The sequence below is a fragment of the Aulonocara stuartgranti genome (assembly GCF_965226115.1).
Source record: "Aulonocara stuartgranti genome assembly, chromosome: 20".
Lineage (NCBI taxonomy): Eukaryota > Metazoa > Chordata > Actinopteri > Cichliformes > Cichlidae > Aulonocara > Aulonocara stuartgranti.
The window spans coordinates 13,061,082-13,087,575 of record NC_138956.1 but is presented as its reverse complement, the minus strand read 5'-3'; the positions used below and the strand labels follow the sequence as shown (position 1 = coordinate 13,087,575).

The window sequence follows — 26,494 nt, the reverse complement described above, 5'->3', positions numbered from 1 at the left end:
CAGGATAAGAGGTGGGCGCACACACACACACATATGAGAAGTATACAAAGTGGGGAAGAGGCAGAAAAAATGGAGATAAAGTGAGCCTTAAACACACACACATACATACACACAGAGGATAGTATCTCTCCCATTCTCTGCCTGAATCAGTCTCATTAGTCATGCTAAGGCTGTAGTGTTGCTGGGTCGGGCTGCTCGCAGAGCTGTGGAGCTGGACTCCAGCCCACAGCCAGAGAAGGTCACCCACCACTCAGTTTAACTCCCGCAGGACCAACGCTGGCCTCTTCCTGATAATAAGCGGACATCACGATGCACGGGGAGAGACCTGCAATCCCAGACACACCTAATCTGGTGTAGAGCTCTGGGAGAAGATGACCCACACAAATCAAATCTTTTTACTCTTATAATGTTGCATGATTTAAAGTTTAAAATAATTCTTGTGCATTTCTTATACCAGGCCGTGCTCGACCTGCTCTCTGAAAACAGTCATCTGAATTCCCTTCCTTTTACATTTAAGCAATGTTCTGATTGGAGTTGACCTTATCATAATTATCCATTCTCACTAACGTACAGATCCAATGGTGGCCCAATGGATCAATGGAAGCCTGACCTTTCAGCGTATAGGGATTACTTGCACATAAGCTGATCTCATTATTTGAAACTCTTATTAAAAGTCAAAGTATAACAGAAAATCACAGTAGGTCCCCTTTAAAAAAAACTGGGTGAATACAGCATTAGCCATAGAACATAAAAATATTTTTATTGAAAAATATTAATTTCATAGAAAGAGAAAAAGTTCTAAATGGCCCTTTAAAACACATGTTTGGATGACACCCTTTTAAAGGACATGCCAAAATCATCACTGCTACTGCCAGCAGCTTTTGGAAGCCACATAATTATTTAAATAGTGGATGGTGTGTAGTCAAGGGGGTTTTAGCTGATTGTAACATAAATATACCGATGCTATCTGAAAGGTTCGACTTTTAGTGAGCCAGTCTGGTGGAAAAATCGACACCATGAGGACAAAGGAGCACAAACTCAGCTAAAAAACAGTGATTGAAAAGCTCAGGTCAGCGCAGTGATAGAAGGACACTTCCAAGTAAGTGAACATGCCATAGAGTCCAGTTAAAGGAATCATCATAAAAACCGAAAGAGTTTGGCGCTGCTGTAAATCTGTCTTTGGAACTGGCCGGCTGATCGTCCAAGAAGAAGAGTAAAAATAGATCTGCCAACAAAGAGACCGGCATTAACTACATTCTGATAAATGTGGGTGTGTTAAGCCCTTTTGTACTTCTATACTGACCGCATTTTGATGTCATCACACCTACAAGGCAAAGATGAAAGGTATACGCACTGTAGCTTCAAATGAATGGGAGTAAACATTTTGAGTCCAGCTCATTCAGAGAGGTTAACATTGATTGTACAGTTTTTCACCTTTGCTGACAGCCTGTGAGCATCACCTGACACCTGTTTTATTTCCTCACATCACACTTCCCTGCTTCAACTACTACGAAGTCTCTTTTTATATCATTTCTAAGCAATTGTAAGAATTGGGATAACATTCACTGTTACTGTTCTGGGCAGAGTTAAGAAACCTTTGTCCATCTGTCTCTCCATTGTTGTGTTTATCTCTCACTTTCCCTATCACTGTTTTCCTAACTATGTTCCCTGATACTATATGTTCATTCTACCGTTACTGACCCCGGGCAAGCAGGCAAGCAAACTGAGCAAACAAATCTCTCTGAAATGTGGCAGGACGTTTGAGTACAAACACAGGACAGAAATTCCCTCCAGTTGGTCCTGTTGCTCTCTTAGCTTAAAGATTGCATGATCTACCTGTGCACACTATACTCTGTGCTTTAATGGAAGTCCCAAATCTCTCAACTCACTGGATAAATTACATCATACAGACTCTGAAAAACAAACATCATACCGATGATTACCCAAACTTTTATATTACACCACCTAAGCTGCCAGAGGAAATTTGGAAGTTTTAGAGTGTGAGGTTGGGCACATATAAAACTGTGACCTGTTTTTTTGTTTTTTGTTACAATAACCCAAAAAGTGCTTAATAGAAAGATTTCGCGTCAGACAAAGTGATTAACTTTGATAGAGTTCAGGTAGAGATTACTGTTCGAATAACCTGACCTTGTCTCTTCAAATGAGCCTGTGCTGATAGTTTCCACATGACACTCACGCAAAAGCAACGAGCTGTCACCGCTCCCATCAGGAAACTATGAACATGCCTGTACAAGATGATGAATTTTTCACAGCGCTATCCCAGAGCGAGCTCCACCAACACAACCTTGATCGATAGCGGGGAGAACGACAGATGGCCATAAAGGACGATCGTGTGACTGTATGCTCATTAGCATAATCGCGCACCTATACAGTAAACTCACAATGGCCTTGTGAGTTTACTGTATAGGTGCGCAGTTTGCACACCACCAGCGGGCTTGTGACAGAGATGTTGTTTCTGTCTTGCACCAAGCTGTGACACTTTAAAGAAGAAAAGTCAATGAGCAATTATAACATGCTCAACATAACAGGGATATTTGAAAATCTGTATTGTGCTCAAGTAAAGGGAAATTCTTTCATATCACAAGCGTGTACATTTTACCCAACATGAGTGCGAGGGTCTAGACCAAAAAACATAATAATGCAGAAACGTGGCTGCACAAACCCAAATTTCTGCAGGTCTAGTTTATGTTTTTATTATAGTCAGATATTAATTGGCTAAAATTGGCTGTTTGAAGCATGTATCCCTTGTAGCACCATATAAAAACAGTCTACCCATCTTTATTTCATGATAATAACATCTAATGTATCGCTACAAAAGCTGACTTACACATCGTATCTTATAACGTCACCAAGTAGTTAAGCAACCACCAAGAAATGGCTGAAATGAACCATTCTTAGCATTTGTGGACCTCATTTTCGTTTAATGGTCAACAGCTCAAACAGACATGTACTAGCATAAATAAAGCACAATATGGTAGTGCAATGCTAAAATTGCTAATAATATTATTAGAATGAACACATTAATTTAACATTGTGCAGCATATTTAAGTAACCTTTCTTCTCTGGGTGCAAAGTGGCACATTAATCAGCTGCCTCTGTCAACAACTGAATGCTCAATACAGCAGGCTTACATGTTTACTGTAACAATGCTGCAAAAGTAATGCTTGTAATTGACCACGTTAGCAATTACAGTTTAACATGTTTAGCAAGCTTACACTTATTAATTAGCCATTCTCAAAAAGCACAGAAAATACTTATGGGACTGCCAACAGTTTTGCAGTGCTAATGATTGCCACCTATAATGTGCACTATGTCAAAAGTCGCAGAATAACATGTTTAGCTAATACCTGCTAATTAACCTTTCCCAAAAATTACAGATAGGGCTGATGGGAATGCAGTCTGCGTTAATCTGAATATGGGACTGAATAAGAATTCAACAGGGCGTTTATGAAGGTTTTCTTCCAATTCTAAATGAATATATTTATTTATTTATTTTATCTGCTTACAGTAAGATCAGAGGATCACTGAAGACTATATTCTTGAATGACCACAAATGTTTGCACATTTTTTGGCAATGCATCCAGCAGTTTTTCCATAATTGGACTGACTGACTGACACATCTAGAGCTGCTAGTGTAGCTAAAAAGATCTGCTAGTTAGCTTTCTACGTCTTCTGCCTTCCTTTATCTCTAACGTTTTTTAATTAATTCCTGTCCTCTACGACCAGGCTTCGGTCACACTTTTCTTCACACCTTCTCTTCTGTCTTTGCTACCTCCTTTTTTGTCTTCCTTCCTAGCAGTCCATGCCCCCACCTTCCATAAAACCCACCACTCCGACTTTCTGTCATTCTTCATCACTCTCCTCCCCTTTATCGCTGCATCGTCTGTTCTATCCGCATTGTATTTTCAGATCACATCCAGACTCTGGCTTTACACACTAAGTCACTCTATACCTCATCACTCAGAGGAAAGTCAAGGAGAGGGCAGAAAGAGATGGTGAAAGAGCAAAGGCTTGAGAAAAAGGGGAATGAGACAGAAGAAGCTAAAGGCAACCAAAAGAAACAAGATTGCAAAAAAAAAAGGGGAAAGTGGGGGGGTTACAGGTCAAAAATTAAAGACAAAGAAAAAAGGTCAAGAAGAAGAGTTGCGGAGCAGAATAAGAAAGAAGAAGGTAAAAGAAGAAGCAGAGGGAGAGCAGGGTTAGCAAATGAAAGAAGCCCTTATGCTAATGATGGGACTAGAGTAAAGACGTAGGAGCGAAAGAGAAGATGGAATAGCAGAGAGGGGAAGAGGAAATGGAGACAGAGAGGTGGAGAGTAGTTCAGAGATTTATGGCAGGGTGTTATGGAGCACCGACTAAATAACAGAAGGTGAGACCAGGTGAATTATTCATGAGGATACTGGGCTGTGAGTGTGTGTGACATGTGGGTGACAGGAGCAGGTGAAGCACACACACACTTACACACACACACTTGTGTCTCTAAGACACCCTTAGGCCAGCTCATCTATGAGTATGAGCAAAGACAAGCCATCCACTACCTGTAGATGAAATTATTAGAAAAAAACAACAACACAAAATCTCAGCAAGACAGCTGTTGTGTGCTCAGACTAAAGAAATATGGGGACATTTTAACAAAATTAAAAACTAATTTGGGATGCATGAAAGTTTTGATCCCTCTAGCTCATGCCCGTGTTGGTACTTCTCTCGGCACTTGACAACCAGAAGTCAATTTATTCTAATTTAGGTATTTTAGTTCCACATCTGGTACCTTCACATGGATCATTAGACACTTTATGGAAGTTTGGCTACTGTGCTGCAGGTAGACTGGATGTTCTGCTTTAGAACAAACAGCTTCTTTCTTAAAAAGATCATGTAAACACATTCTCCCACTATGTTAAAATGCTGTTCTTATAATAACATTTATTCCATGTGGCACAAAATGTGGAATTGCGCCTACACTTTGATTGCCCTAACCAAAATGGAAAACATCACTTTGCCATGTCTGAGGATATGCTGACATTCTTTTTTTACCCACTAAGTAGATATCTGGTTCTCACTAAGAAGAGGAGAGGAGTATGGATCTCCCTTTTTCTGGAAAAGCAGTAACCTGGCCCCTTTGACATGATACTGAGACTTTAAATACTACGATAACAAGAATCCAAAAGCACTTATAATAACTATAGATGCATAATGAGTTGTTAAGTTAAAGACTCTATTTACTCACATGGCTTACAGTGGTTTACCTCACTGCCTACCTCTCTCACGCCCACTAAAGGTGTGTTTTCAGGTTGTTGGCTCTACCAACTTTTCCAAGTAGATGCCTCACTATGATCATGTGTTGATGATGAAAAACCTCTAATTAATCTATTAAAATTGCTTCAATGACTGGACAGAACCTTCTCAGACACGGCTGGTATTGGCACAACCTGAATCTGTGATCACTTCAGTGCTTTGGGAAAGGTGCGAGGTAATGAAAGGCTATCAACAAATAAAAGCTGTAACCAAGCTTCACAAAAACAATAAAAAAGACATAATTTTTCCTTTTCCGGGGTTAAAAAATGCTAAATTCAAGGTTGCACAATCATAGGAGGAAACAATCCACACAGGTACGGATGATCACAAGGAAAGAAAACACTTCTGGGAGTTACTGTCTCAAACACTCACCGAGTTGATGCAGGCCAGCTCCTTGTTGAGCAGCCAGGGCAGGGAGAGTTTCCCCTCTCCTCTGTAGCACGACTGAATCCTCTCTTTAATCTTCTCCTTTATCTGCCTCATTGTGAACAGGCACAAAGCTGACTCCTTCGGCGGCTTGGCTCTGTTCTTCTGACCCTGCGCAAACACAGTAAATAGAACCTCCTCGTGCTCCTGAATACCAAGCGAACGTGCCAACCGGCTCCCCGGCCGGGCTAAATAAGCATCCTGAACCAGGCGGTACTCCACTCCGTCCTTGGTGCAGCCAATAGGGAACTCAACGTAGGAGTAGAACTTGGGATCGTCAACACACAGGCGGACGATCTTAGAGGTGAAGAACTGCTCGCTGGCCGCATCTGGGGAAGTGAGCTGGGTGTCGAGCTGTAAGGTGAGGTAGTACACAAACTGCTCGCTGTTGAAGCCGTAGATGTAGTAAATGTCGAACGCGGGGAACTTTGAGAGCGTGTCTGAGGGAATCTTGAGCTGGGAAGAGACAAACTCATCCTGGTACACGAAGCTGAACATGTCAGCGTTTTCCTCGTTGGACATCAGCTTGCGGCTAGACAGCGTGGGGAAGTACTCAGACTTGCCATCGATAGGAGTGCCGACAAAGAGCTTCCCTCCGCCTCCAAAAATATCCGGGGAAATCACGACGCCCGACATGGTGCCCGCCTCAGCCACACTGGATAGATAATGCTCTTTGCGATGGTGGGGTTCGCCCAGCTTGAACAAATCATCCAGACGCAGGAACTGGCATATTCCCTGGGAAGTACTTCCACATGCAATCAAGCGGTTGTGGGCAGCATCGAGCAGAAGGAGTTTATTGACATTAGAGGTCTGCACCAGCTCGTGGGGGCAGGACTGTACACCAGGTGGAGGGTAACAGCGAGGGTTGTCTGTGACAGGGCCGGTGACGTGGCTTCGTAGCTTGGTGAGGTTGCTGGAGAGCTTATAGATCCAGTTGACGGCACCCAAGTAGACCTCGCCGGTTTTGTTGTTGACCACCAAATGTGTCAGGCCTCCTTCAGGAGGGGAGAAGGAGAGAAAGGGGGATGCGGAAGGAGTAGTAGAGGTAGAAGCGATGGAGAGAGGAAGTACAAGGAAGAGGATGGGGAGGATGAGAAGGGGAGGGTTAAGGTGGGAAGACATGGTGGTGAAGAGGGGAGGGGGGTGTGAATGTGTAATCCTTTACAGGGTCAGTCAACGCCTTAGAGGAGCGCGGGGTGCAAAAGATGCAAAAGAGGAGTTTCCGAGCAACTGGCTTCCCTCGTCCTTTATTCCTCCTGTCTCTGCTGTCGTTTCTATAACCTCATCCCCTGATCCTCAGCTTTGTCTGCCACCAGCCCTGCAAAAAAAGGAAAAACAACGAAAACTGTCAATATATAGTTGTACACTTCCAGAGAACTGCCAACAATTATTCATTTGAATACATCAAAATGACAAGCCACTAAATATTACTCTGACTCAGACTCTGAGGACCAGATGCTGAAAGCAGAAACCAAAAAAAGAAAAAATACAAATGAGGGCACTATCGGCTTTGTTTTATTGACTTCTCGACTCTTGGCTCGCACCACTCGGTGGAGTGCATCTTTTAAAAGAAGACAGGGGCTGAGCATTGCTCTTCTGCTTATTGATTGTCTGGAGGTATTAAAGGATTCAGCGGACAGGGTGCACTTTCACACACATAAATACACAAACACCTCAAAACCTGTAGATGTGCTCATAAGCAGACATATAGAAGAGGTAGCTTGCTATACGTATACAAAAAAACCTAAACTAAAACACACACATACCCAGGGCCAACCACTGATGTGTGATAGCAGGTAAACACCCATAAATTACAAGCAGAGCTGCATGAGAGTCCTAAAGTATATTTACTACAGGGAAACAGAGCAGAGAAATACAGGCAGCCTGCCTTCTGAAAAAGAAAGGCGGAGGGAGGAACTGGTCAAAGCAGATAAAGCAGAAGAGACGATGAGAGGGAGAGAAGTGAAAGCTATTTGGCTTCATACCAGTGGAAGTGGAGATGACTGGAAAGATTGCTATAAATGAAAACTAGGGAAAATAGTAAGGAAAGAGAAAAGCGGATGGACCATTCATCTATATTCCATTACTTTCATTTTATATTCACTTTTATGGTTTAGGGTCATGGGAAGCTTGAGATTATCCCAAAATGCACTTTGCACTGGAGCCTACCAAGGTGACACTGGACAGGGCCAGATACACAGCACATCCTGGACAGGGCGCGCCTGCAAGCTGCACCACATCAACCAAGTCAATTTCATGAAGGTGAAATTGACTTGGTTGATTTGAAGATGAAGCATTTTTCTAACCAAAAAGATTTTGGCATATAAGCGCTAATTCATTTGGCTATAGGCAACCTCTTTTTGCTATGTGAATAAAAAGCCTTTTATTTGGGCAAAAAAGTATCCATGTCTACAAGTTAACAAACCCTGAAGCCACCATTTTAGAGCTTTCCTCTTCCTCTCTGTGTAACTTCACTGGAAATGATTGGTGCAGTTCAAGAAGGGATACGCTTGTAGTGCTTGACGGCACTGTAGAGTCAGCTTACTGCCAGTTTTGTCATAGTGGTCAAACGGGATGCTGTAAAAAAAAATCCATGTTGCCCCAGCAACACTGTGCTCATACAAAATATAAGTGACATATCAAAACCCTGCAAAAAGCACAGAAGTGATAGGAAAAGTGACAATTCATGGCCGCACAAAGTACAAGCAAACTGCAAAATGAAACAACAGCAGAAGTTTTAAAAAAAATTGCGAAGTTCTTCAACTGGTCAACTGAGGTTTGTTCCAAAAGGAGAAGTTTAAACGTTCTACCAAAAACAAACAAACAAACAAAACAACTTCAAAGCAAACCCCAACATGGTTTCAGCCTGCTAGATCAATTTGGTCTCTATAGATATTTTCCCTATTCATTCAAATTGTAGGAGATTAAATTTTAATGTAATTGATCAGTTTAAAATTGATCAAGGTAGCTCAAAATGTTTTGAGTTCTGATAAAACTTTGTGGCGGTCATGGGGTCATGCTAACAAACCATTAAAATTTGCCTTACATCCAAGAAAGTTCTTTAAGGTCAACTTAATAAGTTGAAATTTGAGTCGCGTGTATTTCACAACACATCCATTATTTTTATTACTACTTTTTTGCTAGCTATCTTATTAAAATCACAGTGAATCACACGGTTGCTTTGCTAACCACACTAGCTAGCTAATGCTAGCATTAGCAGGTAACTGAGCACAACCCCTCCAAGCAATGTCAGAGAAAACCCAAGATGAGGCCAGTTTAGATCCCAAGCTTGGAGCATTATAACTGTAGCCCTCAAACCAATGAGGGGTATGGATATGGATATGCAATGTCTGTCAGACTAACCAGCACAAAAACAAAATAGCGGTTCAAAGGCTAACCACATACAGTACTGTTCAATTTTCTTTTCATTAGTTCATGCAGAGAACAAAGCGAAGGCTTGTTTCATAATGGAGTTTGGACAGCAAACTATTCTCGTCTCCTGTTTCTGCCGCTGTTCCTTATTTCTCCCTTTCATTACATTCCTCTCCCTCTCTCTCTCTTCTCTCAGACACTTCTTGTCAATAGTGTCTTTCATCTCCTGCCCAGCCATGATTACAGTGGCCCAGATGACGATGCTGTTGCCTGTCCCATCAGGACAATAAGCCCACTGTTAGCATCCTGGACACATAAAAAAAATGTGAACATATAACACACACATACAGTACGCGGTCAAAAGCATTTCTAAACCCTATCACAGACCTCATTGACTTCATCGTGCCGCATACCCTCACACATGTAAACTTAAGTGACATAAAACGAACCTTCCCACATGCAGTCAGGCACCGCGCGTGCACTTTATCATAATACACAAACACTTTAAGAGAAAGGAGAAGACTTGCATGCTATACTAAATGACAACATAAGAATGTGCGGTTATTGTTGAACATTTTTGTCTCACCTTCTCTGATGTACTTTACACATTCTATTAATAAGTGAAAACCACACAGCACATGTGAACTCTGTGGCCGTATTGCTTCAATAGCCAGCGGAGCTGAGTGCTGATGATTACAGGCGCTGTTTGACTAAACTGGGACAAAAAGATGAGAGGAAAGAGGAACGCATGAACTGAAAAACACAAGGTAGTGATTTGAAAGTATTTTCTTTTATGTTGGAATTAGATCAAAAGAAGAAAATAGCAGTTATTAAGAGGTAAGTTTGCTAGAAATGTGAATATGGATTCACAAATGATAAAAGAAAAATGCGACAGAGTAAACTGATGTGAAACCAATTTTTCTTCCTTTGTTGCCTCCCAATTCATGTCTCTGTCACTCTTTTATATGGCTATTGTATTTTGTGAATGTTTATTTTTCACAAATTTTACAATTTCGATTTTTGCACTTATTTTATAGATTTAAGCTGCACATGTCTGTTTACATGTCTGACTGAAATGTTTGCCAGCATTTCCGTCAGGTTGAGGTCTGAACTTTGACCTAGCCATTGCAGCACCATGTTTCTTTTCTTTTTTAGCCATTATGTTGTAGATTTGCTGATGTGCTTAGAACCATTGTCCTGTTGGCTAGGGTAGGGCAATATGACCCAAAATATTTATCATGATACATATTTGAAAATTTGCGATAAAGATATAACTGGCACGAGACAAAATACTTTACAACTCCACAACTCTATTAGTGCAAAAAACCCATCAATTTATTTTCACTTAAACAAGCAGCTGTTCTTACAGGGAGGACTTGTTGGTTCTGCTTTCTGCCACGACGTGGCATGTTCTACAAAAAATTGTGTTTTGGTGATGGACGAAAACCAAACCAGTTCCACACCACTGAAGTTGCGCAATTTTCACAAACCAATTCTGGTTCATCTGTTTCATTCAACAATCTGCTTTCGCCCTTCTCATTCTCCGTCGCTGCCATGCTTTTTCTGCCATGTGCGTATGAGCGTTTGAAAACACAAACACTGCGCCTGCGCGTTTTACCCATATTCTATCGCGATATTTAATTTTCTTATCATTGCTTAAAATTGTACCGGTATTACTGTGAAAGGTATAATATGGCCCAGCCCTACCATTGACCCAATTTGGCTGAATTTGGAGCACAGAAGAGTTCATGATTCTGTGGATGGAAAACAAGCCCAAATCATTACACCTCCACCACCGTGCTTAGTAGGTAATAAAGCAGTTAGGCTGATATGCTGCATTTGGTTTTCACCAAACAGAGTTCAGTGCGTTAAGGCCAAACATCTCCACTTTAGTAGCACCCAATCAAAGGACATTGTTCCAGAAGTGGTGGTTTGTTCACATGTAACGTTGCAAACCTAAGCTATGTTACTGTGTTCTTTTTAGATCTCCTGATAATGCTGTACAGTAAATTAGTTTTAACATTTAATGTGCTAAAGTGAAGTTGGTAGAGCCTGAGGTGCAGCTCTGGGGCTTTTTTGTATTTTCTCTGAGCATTGCACAGTCTGACCTTGGGGTAAACTTGCTGGGACATCCACACCTGGGGAAATTAAAAGCTTAAGATCAACAAACTTGTACAGAGTGTTTATCGACACTACCTGTGCATCACTGGAGTCTGCTGGCAAAAGGCATTTGCAACTCCATACTAAAGCCCAAGCTTCTAAAGTGACGCAAAATACTATCTGGTGTTCTTGTTGTTCATCATTTAAAGCCACCTCTAATCAGGAAAATATGGCACTTGATATATCACCTGATATATCGCATCATTAATTCTTTGAAGCTGATCAGCATCTCATCTGATAAAGGCCTTCACCTCTAAACGTGTGCACGTTTTTGTGTCAGGGCTATCCCCAAGCCCACCTGCCACGTCAGATGAAGCTGTTGAGGCATTCAGGTCTGCCCCGAGTTGATTTATTGCTGTTGGCACATCGATTGCACACACAGCCACAGACCTAAGCCAAACACTTAAGCAAATTTATACACACCACTTCTTCAGCATGGAGCTCACATTCATGCCTGCCGGCCTCGCTTCGTGCGAGTCTGTTTGTATATGTGTGAGCGTATTCTGCATCTGGTCCATCTTAATTACTTGTCAAACAGTCATCCACACGCGTCAGCTTATATGTGAACTGTACAATACGTACACAAGGCATACATAATGAAACTTTGAAAACCTCAGGCAAAGTATAAACATTTATACAGATACCTTTTCCAATTTAAACACTTTTTTTCTGGACAAAGAGCCATAGAGAAAGAAAACATTGGAGTTGGACTGAGCTGCTTGGAAACTTGACCTACATTTATTACCTTGTTGATTAAAGGACGTGAGCCCAGAGGTTTGGATTTCAACTTATAATCACGTCACCATAATCGGGTTGCTACAGTTTAAATGGGGTTTACGTATAACTCCAAAAAGTTTCATTCACTTTTACACCTGAAGTTATTTGGAATTTAGCTTTCATAGAGTTCGGAGCTAATCAAGACGTTTAACCTGGAGAACCTGAAGGGGACCTAATTAGGAGAGACTTTGTTCAACCTAACTCACAAATCATGAGTAGGCAACCACTTCGATGCAGGAGGAGCTGTTTTTCTGGCTTGTGGGGGGCACAGACCACAGTGTCTGGGCTAAGTGAAGAGTAGACTTTTCTTGAACAGTTTCTCATGCTAATATTCACATTAACAGATCTCAACTGCTGCTTTAAATTTGACGAATAAGACAACAATTGCTGCAGTAATATTACATAAGTCTGGTGGTTTGTATTGTCAAATATAGAACTTCCTATCCCATGGACACAGTTTTTCTAGTTCCCTTCCCCCATAAATGATGTAACCACAGTAATGTCACCTATTCTTTAGTAAAGTTCCTTTGTGAAACTTTGAGCGAAGGCCTGAGGAGAAATAGTGGAATACAGCATGCTGTTGTTAATCACAGGATAAAACATACCCAGCTGTTTTGTTTCCCTTTGACTTTCAAGGGGGTTTAATTTTCATCTCTGATTGGATGAGACTTGGAAAAAATTGAGGCCACAAACTCAACAGAAAACTGTTTACCATGGTTACACACAAGAGAGCTAATGTGGGAATTTTCCATTGCAATCCTAAGGTGTTGCCCCGTATGGGACAATAGAAATAGAACTTGTTTAAGGTATTTTTTTAAATCTCGTATATACATTTTTTGTGAAAAAGTAAGTCATTTGATGTCAATTTTACACTTCATATATGGAGGCTGAAATTAATGATGAAAGATGCCTCATCCAAATGAGTTGCATTGCTAAGACTTGATGTAATTAATTATTAAACAATAAAATATAATGCGAGCTCCATGCAGCAAATAAAAAGATGCTAGTGATTTCACTCTGAAGTGAAATCAGATTTTATGCCAAAGCGATAGTATTTAATAAAGAAGATTCCTGGTTTAATTCCAAGAGGAGACACAGAGCCAAACTCAGGGATTCATACGGTTGTGTACTCCTAGTTTCAGCCCCAAGACCGGATAAATGTGAGGTTTGTGTCAGGAAGGACAGTTGGCATAAAATCTCTGGCAAATCAAACATGTAGACACATCTGCTGTGGTGACCTCTTGTGAATAAGGGAGCCCCCTTAATAAATACCTGACAGTACTTAAAGTACTGACAATGTGAACGGGTATGTCATATGCAAAAGTCAATAGTAAGCCATCATAAATGAGCACACCAACTGATTTTCTTTTAGATATGTCAAGGTAGACACAATCAGCCTATGCTTAGAAAATCTGATGGGATCTTTTAAAGTAAAAAAAAAAAAAAAAAAACTCCACGCTTATTGCAACAGATGGTAGCAAAATTACAGTCACAGTACAGGTCAGGTAAGGACAGCAGAGGAGGAGATGTGAGAAGAGGGATAGGAGACGGACACACTTGTGAACGTGAGGAGATTTCTATTTGGAATCCATTTTCCAAAAGTCGTAATATTGACAAGTACTAATACTGCAGACTGTAGTCGACTCACATCCTCCTTTCCTGGTTTTCAACAGATGGACAGATATAAAGAAAGACCAGTAGGAAGGGAGGGAGTTAGCCATGTATTTCACTGAACAGTATTTATTGGTAATGTTGTTTTCTCTCAACGTGCCACTGCTATATCTGCCAGTAATGATAACTGTGATTGCAGAAATGAAACCAAACATAGGATAAAAAACGGATAAATATCGTGTTTTGTTTCGTATGAAAAAACAAATGGATGATGCCAAAACCAGTACTACTGTATATGTCATGACATCTAAAATATTTAGATCCAGCATTGTATTGGTTGTCATTATAATACAGAATCAAATTGCTGGATTTGCCTCACAGCAAGAAAGTTCTGGATTCGAATCCACCTTTCTGTGTGAAGTTTGCATGTTCTCCCTGTGCTTTTGTGGGTTCTCTTCTTGTAAACTGGACTCAAACAGTCCAAACACCTACATGTTAGAGGAAATGGTGACTCTAAATTAGTCATAGTCGTGAATGGGAACACGAATGGTTCTCTATGCGTTAGCCATATGACAGACTGGTGACCTACCAAGGGTGTACACCGGCTCTCGCTCTATTACAGGTCCACTGTGACCCTGAATTGGATAAGCGGAGAAATTGGGTGGATGGATGGATGGTACTGGGCACTGGCTAATATAAGATAATCTAACTGTTCCAGGACTGCAAAACCTAGATTCATACATGAATTCCCCCAAAAGACGTGTTTGTGTGAGTATAAAGAGAATGTGGGTCAGACTCTGTGTGTGTGTGTGCACATGTGGGCTGCTGCACCATGCAGTGGGGACACAGTGGTTCATTTACAGCCACATTCCACAACAGACACACTGACCTCACAGACAGCTGCATGCACACACACACAACACAAAAGAAAGCAAACCGATAGAGAGGTGGCTTCACAAGGCACACACACATTAACATCCTTTAGTTATATAGAAATCAATTAAAAATTAAGAAAATACATCTCTGTGGTTTAACACAGTTTATTACATACGCACACACACACACAGAAAATTTGATTCTAACAATCTAAATGAGATGATGAGAAGGATGAAGCAGGCAGCGCAGTAATTTGACTTCATTCATAAAAAGCTGTTCACGCACACATGGAAACAGAAGCTTAGGTAAAAGTTGCATTCTAAGTATACTTTTTTTTTTAGGGAGCACACACAAACACACAGGCACACTCAAACAGACGCAGGAAGGCGTAAATCTCCTGGGGAAAAACACACACTTGCATAAACACAGCCAGAGATACAGGCAGACAAACTCCCGCTTGCACGCCCACAGATACAAAGACTCGCTCACACGCGCTTATTTTTCAAGCTGACAGGTGCAGATCAGCCATCACTCTTTCAGAAAGTGCAGTGGGAATCCACAGCGAGCAGAGCTGAGTGGATGAGCCTTAATCATTCTTAATCTGACTGAGTCTCGCCTACAATACACTCGCTCTGTCTCCCCCAAGCTCGCCAGAATGGAAAGGGTTTAAGGATTTTTTCCAGATAAAATGAAATCCTGACAACTGTTCCGCACTTTTGTTCAAAAGGAGCAAACGCGCAAATCACCTCAGCTACATTTATATCAATTCTGCCCACAATAACTTGCACAAAGTTATACCTTAAACACCAAAGATTAAAAAAAACGCTGTATGTAAGCAGAGTAATATTAAAAGCCCTCTTTACATTTTTTTGTGGTGTCAATTTTATTTCAACCTGTGTCATTTGTGAGTGGATTGCTACTCTCACTGGGCCAGACACACACCCATTAAGGGAAGCACTCACTATTAATTTTATACATGTCGGTGGGGTGGGTGATGATGAGTGTAGCAATGCAGTGATAGTTTTCCCAGTCAAGGGGAAAGGTGGGTCATGCCTCTCAAATTAAAACACCTATTATAAAGCTGTGAGTAGGGGGAGAAAAATGTTACCTATGCTTTTTACAGTTGTTTTCTGAACATTAGTGTAACCTGATAAAGGAGAGGACATGCTCTATTGTTTTGATTAAAGTACATAATGCATTAGTTTACAGCTGGCCATAAAATTACTGCAGGCCCGGAGGGGGAAAAATGAACCGTAATGGTTGTTTGGTGACATGCAGCTCATCCATTAAAATGATTTAGAGTAAAATATGTTTTATTAAACATTGTTGAGTTTCTGATTGTCATGTCACACATCCCCCAAAAAACAATAAAAAAAAATAATACAAAAACACTACAATCTACTCCACTACAACAACATGAAAAGTCAATGTTTTCTTTTTTTTTTATGGATTCTTGCAGAAATGTCAACAGCAACTTTTTGCCCGTGGAAGGTACGAGTGTGTCAACACCTCTTTGTTGTTAAAAACATTCAGATCCATCAACTGGTACCTGATGTTTGTACGCGAGTGTTTCCCCGCACTAGTTTTCTAGTACTGTCCTTGAAACAAAAAGGTGGAGGGTAGAGGCAGAGCAGCAATTCAAACTACTTACACACAAGTACAAACAAACAAAAACAGCAGTTTTGGGGGTTTTTTTGTTATTTTTGTGTTGATTTGTTTTTCATAGATCTCGCTTCTGTTGTTGAGGTCATGTGCATGGGCTGGATCACAAAGATAATGCATAGCTAATGAGGAGAAACTACACAGTCTTTTAAAAAATGATGAAATCTTCCTCTAGGCTTTTAAGCATTATTAATATTTTGCATAAATTACAAACCCTTTAAATTGTCTCTTCTAGTTATTACTCATACTTGGCCCCAGCGGTTAAGGTTCAGTCCAGTTCAGTTTCTCTGACGTTAAGCAAGACAGCTGATACCACCATGTTGGCGTTGTTCCTGCAACATGAAAATAATGCTGGTTCATGATGATTGTTGCATAGCACAGCATAGAAAAACATGTCTTTGTTTACAAATAAACAAATCGTTAGCATTGCAGTTGTTTTATTTATTAATTTGTACAACATAATAAATATATGATTAAGCTAGGGTTTCTGTTAGCCAAATGTACTTTTTAATAAATTTGCTAACTTATTGGCTAATGCTAACTGAATGCTTAGATATCATTTATCAGTTGCAATGTTGATCCTGGAGGAGCATCAATATGATGATTTAGCACATATTAACACAGGGCTATTGGATCATGCCTGATAACCCAACCGAATCTTTTGGAGGTCAGCTCTGAGGGTTAGTTTGGCTTAAAAAAAATCATCTCAAATAATTAGAATATCAATGAAAAATTCTTTGTATTTTTTCATATATTCTATATTCACTGCATTTTAAAGTGAAAATGCCATTTTTCTGTTAACTTTGACGGTTATTGCTTAAACAGTATGAATACTCTGTATCTCTCACTCCATTTCATCACAAACAACCACAACATAGGTAAAACTGCTGACTTGTCGCTTGCCCAGATGGTGATCACTGACACCATCCAAAAAGGGGATATGCCGCAGGTCTTTGCTGAAAAAGGCAGGCTGTTTGCAGAGTGCTATATCGAATCATGTTAAAAATGTGGCAGGAAAATGTACAGATGGGACAGGGATGACCGCAGCTTTGAGATCATCAACAAATGCTCGATTCAAGAATTTGGGAGAGCTCCACAAAGGATGGACTGAGGCTGGTGTCATTTGTCTGTGTATGTTCTTACTCATCCAGTCATGGTAGACGTAAAAGCATGAAAAGAGATGGCAAATGGACTTCTTTAAGTTTGTGAAGATGTTTTGCCCCTCGTCCAAGAGGCTTCCTCAGTTCTAAAAGCAAAATAGTGGAGAGTCCCAGGTATTTAACCCCTGATGGGGGTTGTCCCCTTTGGAGGTGGTCCTGAGGGTCATTGACCCACTATATCATGTTGACACATTAACCAAATTTTGAAAAAAAAAAACAGGGGTCATAACCATCACCAGGGATTAAAGGTAAAACCACTGTGAGATTGACCCTACCCTATCATGTGACCTATTGAGGTCACCTAGAGTAAGATGTGAATGGAGGTTAAAGTCCCTAGGAAGAGATATCAAGACTGTATTGTAGGTAGTTCATAATTCACTCCATGGCCTCTTGTAGTCCTCTGTCAAAAAAACCTGTCTTCTAGGTCCAAAATAAGAACACTACAATCCTTTGTCCTTTAGGTCTAAGTGTACAGCTGAGTCTTGTATGCTCGAGGTGGCTCTTCTATGTTGTGCCATGTATTTGTGGAATGGCCGTTTGGTTTCTCCAGTGCTGACATACGGTCACTCCTTACTTTACAGCACAGCATATACTATGTTGTTTAGCTTGCATTTGGGAGTTTTGTCATTGGGATGAATCGGTTTTTGTCACTAAAAGAAGTCCTGTTGCCTTCTGTTTTCAAACTCTTAAGGCAGGTGTGAGAGCATGAAGAGTTGCCTCACACAGGTGTCTTCAGTCTATCTAATAGACTCCAATTTGTACATGTAAATGGAGAGTCCTCTTCACACACTGAGGTTAATTATGGAGTTCCACAGGGTTCAGTGCTAGGACCAATTCTGTTTACATTATACATGCTTCCCTTAGGCAGCATCATTAGAAGACATAGCATACATTTTCACTGCTATGCAGATGACACCCAGCTCTATCTATCTATGAAGCCAGATAACACACACCAATTAGTTAAACTGCAGGAATGTCTTAAAGACATAAAGACCTGGATGGCCGCTAACTTTCTGCTTCTTAATTCAGATAAAACTGAGGTTATTGTACTTGGCCCTGAAAAGCTTAGAAATATGGTATCTAACCAGATTCTTACTCTGGATGGCATTACCTTGGCCTCCAGTAACGCTGCGAGGAACCTTGGAGTCATTTTTGACCAGGATATGTCCTTCAACGCACATATTAAACAAATATGTAAGACTGCTTTCTTCCATTTGCGCAACATCTCTAAAATTAGAAATATCCTGTCTCAGAATGACGCTGAAAAACTAGTTCATGCATTTATTACTTCCAGGCTGGACTACTGTAATTCATTATTATCAGGATGTCCAAAAAACTCACTGAAAAGCCTTCAGCTTATCCAAAATGCTGCAGCAAGAGTTCTGACAGGGACTAGAAAGAGAGAGCATATTTCTCCTGTTTTTGGCTTCCCTTCATTGGCTTCCTGTTAAATCCAGAATTGAATTCAAAATCCTGCTGCTCACATACAAGGTCTTAAATAATTAGCTTCCAGCTTCCAGCTTGGATTCAGGAGACAGACACTATCTCTACTTTCAAGATTGGGCTTAAGACTTTCCATTTTGCTAAAGCATATAGTTAGGGCTGGACCAGGTGACCCTGAATCCTCCCTTAGTTATGCTGCAATAGACGTAGGCTGCCGGGGATTCCCATGATGCATTGAGTTTTTCCTTTCCAGTCACCTTTCTCACTCACTATGTGTTAATAGACCTCTCTGCATTGACTCATATCTGTTATTAATCTCTGTCTCTCTTCCACAGCATGTCTTTTGTCCTGTCTTCCTTCTCTCGCCCTAAACGGTCGCAGCAGATGGCCCCGCCCCTCCCTGAGCCTGGTTCTGCTGGAGGTTTCTTCCAGCAGAACCAGGGAGTTTTTCCTTCCCACTGTTGCCAAAGTGCTTGGTCATAGGGGGTCATATGATTGTTGGGTTTTTCTCCGTATCTATGAAGCACCTTGAGGCGACTTTTGTTGTGATTTGGTGCTATATAAATAAAATTGAATTGAACTGAATTGAATTGAATTGCATTCAGGAAAGGGACTAAAATGGTCAGATTCCTAATATCAAAATTTAAGTCAGAAGAGCTATACCTGGGATAAGAAGAAATAGAACTGGGTTGTTTCTCAGTGGTTTAAAATTCTCTTTTTAAATGAAAGAAAATCTGGCACTTCATTTGGAAATCAAGGCTTTAGATTCAGGGTCCAAGAATCCAAGGTGTTTGAAGTCCATATGAAGTAACTGGACTCTGTGATGCTCTGTCATGTGCTGGCATTGGTGGTGGTGCAAAGTCAACGCAGTCGTCTACCAGGAGATTTTAGGTCACTTCATGCTTCCATCTATGGACAACCTTTTTGGAAGAGGTGATTTCCTTTTCCAGCAGGACTTTGCACCAGTGCCAAAACTACTAACAAATGGTTTTGGTGACCATGTTATTACTGTGCTTGATTATCCAGCTAAAGGCTACTATTAAAGCAACCTGGGCTTCTGTGAGGAAATGACACATCCTGTCCTTTGTGTTAAGATTACGGTCTCCTTTAATACAAAACACCAACATTTCCTCTCTTGTGAACAGAAAATAATTCTAGCATGACCTGGCATCCTACATGCGGCAGGCACACAGACTACTGTCCAGCAGCAGGGTATTAACAGATGCTTGAGTGGATAGAAATGTCAGAGAGAGCAAGATACAGGTATTTTTATGTGCTGACAAGCCTTTAATAATAAAAAAAAGAAAAAAAAAGAAAAAAAATGACTCTGCAGTTGGATTATTCCCACGATGGGTGTTGAAATCACTGCATGGAGTGTGCGTATGTGTATGTTTATAGTCTCCAAAGAGGGGACCCTGCAGCTAAAGCCATTTAGAGGGGCTTTAAGGGCTTGAATAGGCCCAGAAACACTGTTCTTTATCAGAGAATTTGCCGCAGATAATCGAAGCTGGCTCCCAACCGCAGAACAGCAATTTTGCAGTTTAAGAAAATGAGCGGGAGAGAGCGATGAAGGATGGAGATGGGGGGGAAAGAGAAAACAAAAGAAAGAAACTGCACGGGCCATTCATTTGAACTCTGAAAATCAGTGCGCTTGAGTGTGTGTATGTGTATGTACATGCATGTAGAAATAAAGGACAGACTACAGAAACAACGGCATAAAGAAAATCGAAGAAGGAAGAAAACATTATACAAAGTTGCTAATGGGTCTATGTATAGGGAGGCAGATGGGAAAGTATGTGCGTACTGTAGTTTTATATCTAGAGGCAAGATGGATATCACCATCCATCCTGGTTGAGAGACTTTATATCCAAACTGCAATAGAAACCTGTTTTATTGTTGCGGCAGTGCCATAACACCTGCAATAAACTGGGGTTGTTAGTACAAATGTTCAGTTGTCATTAGCAGGGCAGAAATTTAAACACACTGATGTGGCAACACCTGTTCTGTATGAGTCTGAGAATAATATTAATAATAATGATAATAATCATTATCAAGGTATATTTTCATTTTAAGGACTTTGAAAGTAAATACTCCGATATCATTAACTATAATTACATAATGCACCAAAGCACAGGTGCAATTATTACCACAGTTATATTATAGATGCGGTCTTTCTAGCCTATTTTGCTCAACCAGTGCATGCTTACTATATATTTATAATACTGGAATTATTGTGACAGACAGGGTTAAACATAATGTTGTTTTTGTTTCCGATCCAATAATCCCATATTAGCTGTCCTCTGAGCTCTGTTTTCGGTTTCCAGTAATATGTTAGAGTGCTGAAAGCATCCCCTCACTTCTGCAAAGCTAAGAGGAGCTGCAGTGTTAGATGGCAGATAGGTTCATGAGCAAGTGTCACTTTGTCCTGTTGTTTGAATATCTTCAGTTGATTCACTGCCATAAAAATCGGCATTTTAGACTCTCTTTAAACCATAACGGCGAGTATACAACCATGCTAAAGGCTCTGCACACTTAACCACAGTGGTTCTTTGAAATAAATGCTATAGTCAGAAAGCTAAAATACTAGGTGCCTGACTTTATTTACCTGTGACAATGGGACTGAAAAGGCCGAAAACATACAGAGAAGTGGCTCAGAACCTTTGTCCATGCAGTGCACTTGTTGAGACCAGAAATGTCATTGTTGGCAACCACAAATGTCCACCTGAAGCTTAATGAGAATCTAACCAGAAGTTGTTGAGACATGTCTGATAAATATGCATCATCACCAATCCTACAATATTACCAGCAGCTGAAGAACTAAAACCAAACTCTGTGACTGATGTAATACTGTTTGCCAAGTGTGCACACTGTTTCTTTTAAGCTGCTGCAGTTTTATCATTTATAGGCTCTGTGACCTTAGCTGCACGCTCACTGTGACCATAGAGATGCATTAAGCTGTCCGTTGTGTACGAGCTAATTTACAGAGAAGTCAAACTTGCACGCCGGTGCTTCTGTTTTTATTGTAAGCCTAAATTCCATCTCTCTGACAGTTCCCCTGGTATACCCCTGCAGATGATGGAGGTGGTTTCTCCAGCTCTACCTTGTCAGCTTTATTGTATCAGCACATGGTCAATCTTTCCAAATTTCCAGTGACGTCTTAAGTGTTTTGGAAAAATAATATTTTAATATGTAAAACCCCAGGACACCAACCATCCAATCTGTCAGCTCTGCATTATTGTGGCACAGCAGTCTGAGCACACTGCTCTGCACTAAAAACTCTTACAAACATCAGTATCTATAAGTTGATCATCAATGCGAAGATTTTATACATGAGGCTTCAAATGCAGGCGATAACAGCCTCATTTTCATGGAAATAACAGAAAACGAGTGCTGTGACTTGACAGTGAACCTATCTATGGGTTCAATCATAACGTAATGGCCAATTGAAGTAGCACGTCCACTTTGCTTTCGGAGCTGCTCTGAACACAGTCAGAATGTTTCAATCATTTAAAGAGGTGCTAAGAGGTTAAAATAACTGCTGCTGCTGATAATCATGATAAAAGCCTTTTGGCTGCGAAGAATAGTTACTTGAAAAATTAACAGCAGCAATGAGCCAAATACTGGTAAATTTTGATAATTACCTACTCCATCAGCCACTCTGGCAGGTCACTAACCACCCTTTGAATGTCCTTTATGCTCCTAAAAAGAAAATCAAGCTGATGAATAAAACTGTGAAAAATAACAGATAGATTTTGGAGATGTCCTGCAGCAGCAGCTGCTGTCCTGCAGACTAAAGAGAAAGTTTTCATTTCACCGCTTTATTGTGGCTTTCTCTCTGCTTTATGGTTTTACACATAATCAGATCTGGAACCCAAACTACAGTATTTCTTTATGTTTAGGCCAAGACAAAACACCTGTCTTATTCACCTCATGCAATACTGCACCTCTGGCTTATACCCTTTTTTAAGCAAGTCTCTTTAAGTTAGGTACTAAATTCCCTTCTGTTCTGCAGCTAACTACGACTTAAGAGCAAAAATAAGGCCAACAAATGATTACAGTCCTGCCATGATTACACTGCTTGGCTTACTGATATTGTATAAGTCTCCATCTATAAGTTCCTTCTTAGTCTTCACTCACACAGGCCTAAAGATCAGTCAGCGACTGTTACGACCAGGCTCTGCTAGGGGACATGGGAGGTAACATAAATGACCCACATGAGGGAGATCAGTCAGGGCACAGTTTTATCTACAGATGAAGAAAGAAAATAACAGGTTCACGTACGAGTAGAAAATAAAGCTAGCCTCACGGGCAGTAACACAACCAAACACTATTAAAAAAAATTCCACACCTTAAACAGTTTCACAAGCAAGGCTCACAGACAGAAGCATGTGAGTACAATCAGTCGCTGATTGGTCCTTTTCCCCGGAGGTGCAACCCCCCGGGTCCCCAGCCAGCCAATCGTCTGTGGGTCCTGGCACGCTTGGATTTCCTTAAAGGAAGGCCGGCTGACTTCCTCCGAGGCCAGAGGCCGTAACAGCGACGTCTCTCCACCCCCACCATGGCAAATAAATATGGACCGATGCAAAGGATAAGAAAGGAAGTTCCTGGTGGTGATCGAAGCAATGGGACATAAGGCCGAATTTAAATTACATTTTCCCTTTTATTAGAGAAGTCACGAAAATTTCTGATTGCACCTTTTTAAATGATTAAGAACTTCTATCATAAGGATAGTTAATATTGCACATATCCATTCTGAAGAGCCACAATTATATACCCACGCACAGGCAGGAAATAGTGTGATCCTAACCGGTATAACGTGTCAACTACTCGCCCAAACGGAAAAGTTATTTTATTTCATTTTACACGGCACAAACAAGCCGCGCACTTCATCACGTAAGAGGGCTCTCACACCCACTAACTGGAAGGAAGTTATTTGGGGATAGGTTTATGTATATGTGCGCTCTCACTGTCATTTCTGTTGCTATTTATGATTCTAATCCTGTCTTCAAAGCCTGTATGTGTAGACAGCGAGATTTCTTTGACTGCATTCTGGTTTTTCATCTCATAATATGATCGAATGCTGCATAGGTCTACAAAAACCAGCGGAATGACAGTCATAGACTCGTGAAAAAAAAAAAGAAATCCTATGAGCACCACACACACCACAGGAGATAATTTATCTGCTCTTTCTGCTGCCTACACTGCAGATGCCAAGCTTAGAGAGGAGGAATATCACACTTGATTAAACACTGCCACTTGGAGCAGCCACTCACACACCTACACATACCTACACCTACACACACACACCACACACACACACACACACTCAAAGACATATGCATACCTTAGGGCAAAACACACTAGCAGCCACAACCAAAGCTGTCTCCATCTGAGAATGTGGCTGTGTGCGTCTCGCTGTAGATGTTTGGCGGATGCGGACGGCAGTATGTGCGTGAACGTCATGTGTGCATGAGTGTGTCATCTATCCGTATGTCATCTCTCCTCTGATGTGACCTTTACACACAGATATTTTCTTCCCGCCCTGCCAGCAACACAGCTAACACAATTACACTAGGCTAATGAACAGAGGACCTTGATAAAGCGGTGCACACACATACACTCGCACACTTCCTCCATGCATATCAATCTCCCTGTAAAGGCTACATTTGCATCTTTAATATAAATGAAAGTGCTTATTAAAGTGCACACAGCAGTTCAGATCAGATGGAGGAAGAGCTCATCTAAATCTAGACCGTTTAACCCCTCGCGCGCCTCCTTCGTGTTAGTAAATCCAAACTTTCATCTTCTTCCATCTGCACACACACAAACACACACACATCAGCATATGGCACTTTAATTGTAACTGAACCCAAGGTGGCAGATTTAAATTAGTTGCTGTGTCTTACAAAAAAAACAGTCTGAATATACAGTCTTACTGGTTCTGACCTCACTGTATTCATTTTAAAAACATTACAGTAATACTGCTTCACGACCAACACTGCAACTGACCAATCACATTTCAGGGTTGTCACGGCACTGCTGCGAAAGATGTTACGGGTCCCAGATGTGAAGACCACAATAACAAAAAGAATACAAATCTGTAAAAATAAAGGTAGAGTCTCAGAGAAAGAATCACAGGAGCACTCGTGTCTTTTCCCGAATTGCATCTCTTATTTCAGATCAACAAATATAATTTACATCCAGTGCTTTCACTTGTCAGATATGCTCAATAACTGTAAAAGGTAAATAAAAGGCATTTGGCAAATATATGCATCTATGGTCATTACATTTCTCCAGTTTACACTGTTAACCACACTATTCCTTCACTCATTTACATCAGCAGTGCAGATAGCATATAATGCCTTAAACGTCTTATTGCTCTTTCTCACATATAGGGCAAACTCAAAATAGCTTATCCACAAATCTGATATAAGTGCATAAATCTTACTAGATTAGACAAAACACACCTGGATGTATTACTTTGCAATGTAACAACATAAATGTACATTCATTCTTAGCTTATTCTTAACATTTCCACATCACTTGAACCATAAAGTATATATAAGATATTTTAATCTCGAATAATCTGATGTCAGGGCCTTTACAGTTAAATTGGAGCACCACACACACATATTTGCTTGTTAAATGGAGTTTACCAAGTTTAAATACATCCCGCGGGCTGGCGAACTCTCGCGGTAACTCTCGCGATAACTCGCGGTAACTCTCGCGAGACTTGGGGCTGCGCGGCTCGGCTTTACCACCGCTGCGGTGCCGCGCTTCAGTAATTTTCAACTAAACCCCACTTAAGGTTACATCGGCGGTGTCAACATAACTCCCAGTAAACACCGAAGTAGAACAAGGCACAAAACCCTCATACACTGTATTTTTAAGACGATACTGACCTGTAAAAATAAAGGTAGAGTCTCAGAGAAAGAATCACAGGAGCACTCGTGTCTTTTCCCGAATTGCATCTGAGAGGACAGGAAGTTGGTCCGCTCTAGGCAACCGCGGGCGAACGACTACAGTGTCAACAGTTCCGCTTATTATTTCTCACTTTTACTCTCCTCAATTGTTATGGACTACACGTAATGAATGTAAAATAATAATTGTCTTAATTGCTGACATATGTTTTTCTTAAAAATAATAAAATTTCCCAAAATGTGGTAGCACATTTGTGTTCACCACACGCTCCCCAACAGCAAAAGTGGCTCCTGACACTTAACTTGAATTATAAAAAAAACCTTTAAACTAACAAAGTCTCTTTACAGAAGTCCCTGGAATATTCCTCTTGCCCAGGTGTCCTTAGACTTCAGGCATTCTTCTTCCTGAGATTTCTGTTCGATTCAATAGCAAGGAACAACATATGAAACAGGTAAGTAAGGGCTAAGGGTGAGGGGAGAGGGGTAGGGGGGTTGGGAGTAGAGAAGAGGGTAGTAGAGGGAAGGATATGGCGAAGGTTGGACGTTGATGGTGTTCACCGCAGGATGAGCCTGATAGGCTGGTTGACCCAAGGATGGGTAGGTGAAGAATGTGGTGGGACGTCTCTGCCTGCTGGACTGCCTAAGATGAGATGGTGGCTCTGGATGGATGTCATCCCCTGGCTCCACCCTGGGTTCTGGCTCTGGGTCAGGAAGCTCTACTGGATCAGGACTGGACTCAGTGACGTCAACTTCTTCTTGAACCTGAGGCATCTC

The 26,494-nt window shown here is 40.9% G+C and overlaps 1 protein-coding gene across 4 annotated transcripts in view; it reads right to left on the bottom strand.

Annotated features, from left to right (window-relative positions):
• The window catches only part of LOC309697328 (plexin-A1-like), a 330,439-nt gene that overhangs the window by 266,675 nt on the left and 37,270 nt on the right, over nucleotides 1–26,494 (bottom strand). For 3 of the 4 annotated variants that reach the window (XM_082519167.1, XM_082519170.1, XM_082519169.1), the window contains exon 2: nucleotides 5,686–7,057. In XM_082519167.1, the coding sequence (XP_082375293.1) occupies nucleotides 5,686–6,861 (1,176 nt within the window). In that variant the 5' untranslated portion in view covers nucleotides 6,862–7,057. Of the gene's footprint in view, nucleotides 1–5,685; nucleotides 7,058–9,697; nucleotides 9,768–26,494 lie in introns of those variants that run through there. The other variant, XM_082519168.1, reaches the window with a different exon arrangement.